Source organism: Nicotiana attenuata, unplaced genomic scaffold (assembly GCF_001879085.1).
Source record: "Nicotiana attenuata strain UT unplaced genomic scaffold, NIATTr2, whole genome shotgun sequence".
Lineage (NCBI taxonomy): Eukaryota > Viridiplantae > Streptophyta > Magnoliopsida > Solanales > Solanaceae > Nicotiana > Nicotiana attenuata.
In genome coordinates this window covers 16,321-25,088 of record NW_017671983.1, presented here as the reverse complement: position 1 = coordinate 25,088, position 8,768 = coordinate 16,321, and the positions used below count along the sequence as shown (strand labels likewise).

Here is an 8,768-nt window from a genome sequence, read left to right as displayed (position 1 = left end):
GTGCTGCTTCATTTCTCCCCTAAAATTTCCGCCCTCTAACACTTTTTTTATTTAACAATATTTATCACAAAAATAGAAAAAGATTCAAGAAACTTAATACACTTTCCTATTTGGGAGAGAGAAAGAAGATCTTGAATTGCCTAAAATTTATGGAACAACTTGTCAACTTTATTATTCGACCCCCAAGGTATGATCTTGATAAACCCCTTTTCCAATTTTGGTTTTTTTTTTGGTTGCTAATTTTAATTGCTATAGTATGCAGATATGTTTGCTTTTGAGTTTATTTTTGTAAAGTTTGAATCTTTATCCCAAATTCTGATGTGGGTTAGTTCTAATTTTATGTGGGGGTTTTCTATTTAGTGTAGTGTCTTACTTTGCTAATTGAAATTGCAGGAAGTATGCAAAATATGTTTGCTTTTGTGCTTATGTTTGTATGTTTGAATCTTTTTCCCAAATTATGACGTGGGTTAGTTTTAATTTGATGTGGGGTTATCTGGAGAATTTGCGGATGTGGGGGTCTACTTTTTATGCTTCTCTTTATTGTGCACTTGTCTGGTTTAGGTTTCTTGATCTTAGGAGTTATTGTTTTGTACTTCATGTGCAGAAAAGTTAGGTGTAAATCGTAATCACTCAAGTACTGAATTTCCTTAAAATTTTGAAATTGACAGGTCATTTTTTTGTGTTTATTTAGGGCCTGATATACTTTTGAGACTTGAACTATAGGGTTTTTAATCCAAACAAATGAAAATTCTGCAAGTTATTTTGCAAAATTTGTGAAATGTATCGGCTTTCCTCTTTATTTTATATTGAACAATGCATCTTTTGATTGGAGCCGCCATTGAGACTAATGGCTGTGTGTTTAAGGCGTGTTTCTATAATTTGGAATTTGGAAGTGTCTCTTAGTATTGCTTTTCCCGATCGAAGAAACTAAAAGAGGTACATTATCGTGCTACTTTTGGAATGCAAACATGTTGCATAGGTGATGAGCACTTCATATTTAGTACATATCCATGTCATATAGTGGGAATCCTCTTTTCAGTTTACGAAATTTCTGTTGAAATTCTTTGTATCTCATTTTCTTTCCAATTTCTGTAGTTAATTCTGAACCTAAGAATATAAAGGAGGAGATATTTCTTAGACTTAGGGTTCTGACTCATCCATTGTGGTACACGAAAGAACTAACTCTGGGAAGGGTATTTCCAGAAATTACCTGGAGGAATTTTTACTCTTTTACAATGGGATTTGGAAAGGGGCTTGAAGCAGCGAAATATCTGTTTCTAAGCAAGATAATTGAGGTTACTGCCATCCGTTACTGCCAAGATAATTGAGTTCCTTATAACATGCCTTGACAACTGACCTATACCCATTTTCTTCTTCTAATTATTGTGCTATAATAGATGCTAATCTTAAACTAACGATTCTACTTCCTGTGGATTGCAGGGCTGAGTATGATCCTAAAAATGATCTACTAGATGAAGAATTCATGCTTAAAGGGAAATGGTACCAAAGGAAGGATCTGGAGGTGAGTGCGTTGGTAATTAATATCTTGTTATTTTCAGTTATTTTTCTCTGAAATTTAGGTCAAGTCAATGTTTTATTTAGTCATTAAATAGACTATTTCCAATTAATTTATTTACTAGTTCATATATTTTCTGTTTATGTTTCCCAGAGCTGGTATTAGTTATCAAAAAAATAATTTATTTACTCATTGAATAGACTATGTATTTCTTTACCCGTGTTTACGTGTATTCTTCATTTGGCTCTGTGTTGTTAATAACCAAGTAATGAGTTGGAGAACTAATATGAGACAGTTGACGTTGGAAAACTAGAAAGTGGCAGTGAAGTACATTTACTACTATGAAAGTTGATCATGTAGAGACAGATATAATATTATATGGGAGCAAAACAATGAATCATAGTTATCTGATCAATTTTCAGACTTATGTATTCAAATATAAAGTGATGTTCGTAAAACAACGAATATATTCATATTTAATACAAATATATTACCCTTTCAAAAAAAAAAAACAACGAATATAAGCTAAACTTAATAGCTGGAACTTTTTACTTTGTTAATTTTGATGGAAAGAAAAAATCTGAATACTATTTTGTAACATCAATATCCATGGAAACTGTGTTAAATCCCTTTGCTCTTCATAATTAGGTTGTAGAACCTGACAGATAAAGAGGCATGTTATTCTCTAGAATGATGTGTTGCAAAGCAACACAACAATTGCTATAAGTAATGTCCATAGAGGAACATGCTTTATGGAGTAAAGTCATAGCAGAGAAATACTGTGAGGAGCTGGGGAATGGAGAAGCGATCGCATCATGATGCCACATGGAACTGCCTTACGTGAAGAGTTGGCAGACTTCTGTTAAAACATGTAAATTGAAGTGGGCGGGGGCAAGAATTAACTTCGGAAGCAAAGATTATCTGATGACTCCCTTTATGTGAGGCTTTCCCGATAATCGTCAACATATCATGCCAACATGGAGAAAGCACACCTTGAGATCCTTATTAAAAGATTACAAAAATCATTTCAGGAAAAAGTTCAATCCTTCACTTATGGCTATAGGAAATTAATAGAGGTTGATCTTGTCTTTTTGTTTGTGGTCTTTTTATTTGCTTGTTATGAAGGGGAGCCTTGGCAACCACGCATACTGGGAGCTTAGTGCACCGGGCTGCCTTTTATTTGTTTGTTTATATGGACTCCGAAGAATTGTGTGGTTACCTAATATAAAAGCTATAGTTTTTACTATTTTTGTTATTGGATCAAGCTGGTGAAATGGATTGCGGTGACTTGAACTTACAACCTATGTATGCGCTCTGATACCATGATGGATTGTGTGACTACCTCATCTGAGTGTTTAAGTTGTTATAGACAGTACTTCTTTTAAAGACTTATGTACAATTCTTTAGGTCATTGCTAATGTTATCGAACAGTTCACCTATTGTCTGTCGAGTTACTATTTAGTCATTTTTTCTTTAATGGCCTTACTGATTTGCAGGTTAAAAATAGTAGGGATGATGTTCTTAAATGTACCCATTATATGCCTCTTATTCGTCCAGAAGGAAAGCCACTGCCTTGTGTGATTTACTGTCATGGAAACAGGTTAGTGAAGGTTAAGTAGTACTCTTCCTGTTTTTACGCTAGAAAATTACTGTACTTTTCCTTTGATGCAGTGATTATATGGAGAAGAACTTTTTTTTTATTTATATTTTGACTTCATTTAATAGTTTTCTTTGCTAAGAAGTTGTTTTGGATGATCCTTTGGCAGTGGATGTAGAGCAGATGCCAGTGAAGCTGCTATTATATTATTGCCGCTAAACATAACTGTTTTCACCCTTGACTTTTCTGGATCTGGACTTTCTGGAGGCGAGCACGTTACATTGGGGTGGAATGAAGTGAGTAGCTGATTATTCTATTTGAGATTCAAATGAAAGCTTAGACCTGTTGATAAGTTATTGGATAAATTCTGCGTGTGCCTATTCTATCTTAAATACTTTAGAGAAGGTGATTAGTTGTTAAGTCTAAAGCATTATTTGAGATTTGCTGTGCAGTGTCTTGTAAAAAATAGAGACAAAATTGTTTCCTCATCCGCGACTGATAAGCCTGAAATATAATGCCTTAGCTTTTGGTACCATGGCTGACATTGTTTATCTATTTCTTGTCCTTGTTTATAAGTCAGTGCTGTTTACAGTTTTCTTTATGCAATGTTTACAAATATGGACAGCATAAATAGATAATGGAAGTGATAAGAATTTATATCTCAGAATATGAGGCTTAGTACCTCGTTAGAAAGACCATGGGTTAGTGAGGCTTGATTAATTGGTTAAAAACATGTTCTGATTTATTTTCTACTTTTGTCTTCCTTTTTCTTTTTGTGCTTGTGGAGTGTTAGTGAATTGAAGTTTGTAGATCTTCTCTTACTGAAATTATTCATCTTTTGGCCATATTATAATGAATGTTAATGTATTTGTTCTAATTATATTTGGATGAACTTTTGGTGCCTGTCTAGCAAGAGGCGGATCTAGGATTTCTAGTACATGAGTGCACTACTAAAAAAAGGAAGAAAAAATGTATCAAGTGGGAATTGATCCCTATTCCTCTTGGTAAATAACTCAACCTTCAACCAAGTGCACCATTCAACTTTCTTGGAGCATGGGTGCCAACAATTAATATTATACCAATTTTAGAAAATATGTACATAAAATATCTAATTTTGCGGAAAGATCATGGGTTCACGTGCCCATAATTTTGCCTATAAATCCGCCCGTGTCTAGCTGAAGCCATGTTGTTATGGTGGATGCTATTTCAAATAATGCTGCATCTTGTATTTTGTGCTGGAACTTGTTTATTGGCTGCTTACCTGATGGGTGGTGGTAAGAAAGCGAGGATTATGTCATTGAAATCTTGTCTTCTAGTAACCTTCGCCTACTTTTTACAGACGACCGTATTCTTTTTTGCCTCTACTGTCTATAATATGCAAAAGAAGCTTAAGTTATTTTTTTTTTAAATATGGCATATCAATGAAATTACAAGTACCTAAATGCTCTTACAGACAAGCTGGGTGGGGGTGGGATGGGTATGAAGGAGATTTTTTTTGGGGGGGAGGAGGGGAGGTGATATGTTAATCTGAGCCATGATCTATGTGTTAGAATCTTCTGCTTTTGCTGGGATGTCTTGTTGAGTTACAACTTGCTACCAACAACTGCCCACTGCTTTTGCCTTCTATTGTTAACGAATTTTGACATTTTTTTGGTCTGTTTCTCAGAAGGATGATCTCAGAGCTGTGGTTGAATATCTGCGGACAGATGGCAATGTTTCTTTGATTGGCTTGTGGGGTCGTTCAATGGGTGCAGTTACTAGGTACTCTAATTTCTTTACTTTTTTTGTTGATCCTGCTGCATCTATATACACTGTTTTGCATACAGATTCTTGGCATAAGGAGGGTTATCTAGCAAGTGGAATAACCTGCTGGTGATCTGTATTGTTGAAGAACCAGGGAAATAAAAGGATTGGAGCCGCTTTCCTCAGTTTTAATTCTGTGAAACTTGCCTTCATTGTTTTTCTTATATAAGAAACACTGGTGGAGTTTTTTTATGTTGGAGTAAAAGTACTGGCTGTTGCCTATCAGATGGTCCAAAAAGAAAGTGCAACAAATTTTATAGATGTTGAAGGCATGCTGAATCCACAAAAAGATAGAACATTGTTTAGTTGTAGTTCTTTGACATCCATACCAGGCTAATTTGGTCTATTATCATTTTGATGTAAGCCTATAGCAATTTAAACTTGGATCTAGCTGAAAAGATTTTCACTGTGTACTAGTAAGAATATTTAAATTCAAAATATCTTGTGCTATGATGTTGTGAGGCTTTAGGGAGCCAAGACTCTGTGTACAGCTCTTAGGCATACACAAGCTTCGCCATAGGCACAACACAATGAGGCAAGTTAATGGATGGCACAAGAGAAATGCCAAATTTTCCAAAACATATTAACTCCTGTGTTTTAGGATCACAGCATTTTTTTTGTGATAAGAGTAGTAAGATCATTTATCTTACTACCATTTAGCACGTTCAACACATACTTAAATTTAGTATTTTAGGATCATGAATTTGTATGGCTAAACCATTCACGTCGTTCATGTCCCCTTAAGCACAAGAAAGGTTTGTTTGGCCAAAAAGTAGTAGTCATCAAGCGTAACAGATGAATAGTCAAAATTGGTCTTGATCTGCTAAGTTTCACATTAGATGAGAAATATTATTTTTTATTAGGTATATCAAGAGAAGATGAGATATTTCATGCGCAAGATTAGGCCTTCAGTCTCAAAGAGTTTCTTATTTGTTACGAGAAAGGTTTTCCTTTTCTGGCTAGTTAATTATTTGCTACGAGAAAGGGGTTTCCTTTTCTAGCGAGCTAACATATCGATTAACTTCCGGTAATCAGCTTGACTTGACAGATGCATGCGCATGCAATCTTTCTACCTTTTTGTTTTTGGCTGTATATGGTCAGGTAAAACATTGTGCGTCACTGGTAGCCGTATTAAAGCGACTGACTTATACATCGACTTTGCAGCCTCATGTACGGTGCTGAGGATCCATCCATTGCTGGAATGGTTTTAGACAGCCCCTTCTCTGATTTGGTTGATTTGATGATGGAACTTGTAGACACTTACAAAATCCGGCTGCCCAAGTTCACTGTAAAGTTTTAGAGTTTAAATTTTTTTATCTGGTGCATTTTGAAATGTACTTTCCGTGTTCTTTTCTTGGGTTATTCTCATATTTTCTCTTTGCAACTGAAGGAGTGGCCTTCTTTTGTTCTGTCTTCTTCCTAATTCATTGCTCTTTCTAAGCTTCCTCCTTTCCTGTTATTTTAGGTAAAGTTTGCAATTCAATATATGCGCAGAGCGGTCTTAAAAAAGGCAAAGTTTGACATAACCGAGTTGAACACAATTAAGGTAATTCCTGTGGGAAGGTGTTTTACGTATGACTCTTGATAATATGACCTTTTTTATGTTTGACAACGTTCAGCAATTGAGAAATAGAACAGTGTGTAACTGAAATATTGTAGGAAGTTTTCCTATTAGTATCAAGTTTTTTGGGTGGAACGTTTTTGGAAGTGATAGTTCCATTTATTTTTTTAAACATTTTTATTGACCATCTTTGATCTTTTCGTTATGCTAAATTTTATGTAGGTGGCAAAGTCATGCTTCGTCCCTGTTTTACTGGGTCATGCCGTTGATGATGATTTTATACAGCCCCATCACTCTGATCGTGTATTTGAGGCTTACATGGTAACTGTCTAATTTACCCCCTCCAGCCTTCCGGAAAAAAGGAGAAAAAGGAAAGAATTGGATAGTCTTTTTTTCTTTTGTTCTTAATTGTACAGACTTTATGGGTGTAAAGGCATGTCAAATGTTTCTTTTTCTTGGGTGTAAAGGCATGTCAAATGTTTCTTTTTCTTCTTGAAGTGGATCTCTGGGTTTAGAACGCCAGTTCTCTAGTGCTATGCTCCTTTATGCGCTATGTAGCAGTTAACTTTGTGTTTTTATAACACTTTTCATTCTTGTAACTGGTATTTATTGCTATTTGTCCAGAAATGACATATGCCAATATACCCCATCTTGTTTCTTATTGTTTAGTGAACTTAATGTTGGCAGGGGGACAAGAATATTATAAAATTTGAGGGTGATCACAACTCTCCACGCCCACAGTTTTATTTTGATTCTATAAGTATCTTCTTCAACAATGTTTTGCAACCACCAGAGGATGAAGTAGGGGGTGCATTCTTTGACATGCCACAAGATTATTTTGGCAAGGTATAGTTCTATGAATCCATGCCATTATTGGTTCAAGTGCGTGGAAACTGCTGAGTTAGGCTAATAACTCATTGGATTCGAACTCTAATTATTTCCAGGGCAGTTGGAGTACAGTCCATGAAGTTGACTTTATGGATGATGTCCATGATGGTATTAGTCTTTTCTTCTCTTTTATTTCCAGCAGCTGCTTTATTTCCTCCAAGTTTTTATCTTCGAGAAGGGGAGAATGTTGATTCTTCATGCTATACAAATATCGATTGTTATTCATGTTTAATTTGTTATCAGTTGCAGCTGCCCCAACTAGTAGCACTGAAGATGTAATAAAGCAGGTTCGCTCCAAAAGACCCATGAGCCGGACAGAGGTACAGAAAACCTTCAAGTTGTTGCTTTGATAATTGGTAAAATAGATGGCATGAGCTCAATCTATTATGGAAAAGTTTGGGAGTTTTAAGAGGAGAAGCTCAAGTGATGGAAAAGAAATTTATACACGGACATGTATGCTTGAATAACTTGTCAGAGTTGAAAAGAGCAGGTGGAAATGTTTAGTTACTGACTATTGAAGATATAATATTAATAATGAGAATTTTTTTTAGTAACTTAACATTTTAGAAAATATGGTCTCACAATTCAACATGGTATAAGGTCTTGGATTCAAGTATCACCTCCACCAAGTATTAAAAAGAATTTCGACGTGCTTGATTGATGCGAAATAATCAGGCCAACACGTGAGGGGACGTATTGAAGATATAAATATATAAAAGTGTGCTCTCTCTAGCAACTTAAACTTTTAGATGAGATTTTCACACAATTCAACAGTTACGACATACATGCTTGTAACCAAATGCATGGAAGTTGAATTCTGCAATTTCCCTTTTCTTTCTTTGAAATTATAGAATTGGCTGATTCAAAATATATTCTGATGTGACCTATATTTTACATAGCATAGTCAAAAGAACTTTCGCATTCATAGGATGGTTTTTCTCAATACACCCATTTCTATGGAACTTCTTTACCCGAGTTGGTTTATAGAACTGTGCTTTCCTTTCTGTGCCATACGACAATGCACGAACTGACCCAACTATTTGCTTAACTTGTGTCCACTCCATTGTGCATTAATTTATTTATTATTTTCTTTTTGCATAAGGAGACTTTTGCTTTTCTTTGCCACTACTTCCTCATGCTCTATTGCAGAAAATCTCATGTTCCCTTTCTGCTCTCGCCTCTGGATCTGCAATCGTTACACAGCTACTCCTTCCCCAGATCTTTTGCTTTTCTTTGCCAATATTTCCGTTTCTATGCCGTTCTTTTGGTGAAAAAAGAAAGCTTTCCTATTATTCCCCTTTCCATCACTAGTTATATTCAATTCAGATTGCCTATTAGCACCACAATCTTGACCTCTGATCAAGCTATGTACATGAGTAGATAGGCAGTTAGAGGAGCTTGGG

At 35.4% G+C, this 8,768-nt stretch overlaps 1 protein-coding gene across 1 annotated transcript in view; it reads left to right on the top strand.

Moving 5' to 3' along the window:
- Positions 1-6: 6 nt before the first annotated feature.
- The window catches only part of LOC109211170, an 11,203-nt gene continuing 2,441 nt past the window's right edge, over positions 7-8,768 (top strand). Inside the window, exons 1-11 of the mRNA XM_019374672.1 lie at positions 7-187; positions 1,441-1,522; positions 3,013-3,116; positions 3,283-3,409; positions 4,780-4,874; positions 6,081-6,204; positions 6,382-6,462; positions 6,700-6,798; positions 7,165-7,323; positions 7,422-7,473; positions 7,609-7,685. Coding sequence (XP_019230217.1) covers positions 150-187; positions 1,441-1,522; positions 3,013-3,116; positions 3,283-3,409; positions 4,780-4,874; positions 6,081-6,204; positions 6,382-6,462; positions 6,700-6,798; positions 7,165-7,323; positions 7,422-7,473; positions 7,609-7,685 — 1,038 coding nt within the window. The 5' untranslated portion in view covers positions 7-149. The remainder of the gene's footprint in view (positions 188-1,440; positions 1,523-3,012; positions 3,117-3,282; positions 3,410-4,779; positions 4,875-6,080; positions 6,205-6,381; positions 6,463-6,699; positions 6,799-7,164; positions 7,324-7,421; positions 7,474-7,608; positions 7,686-8,768) is intronic.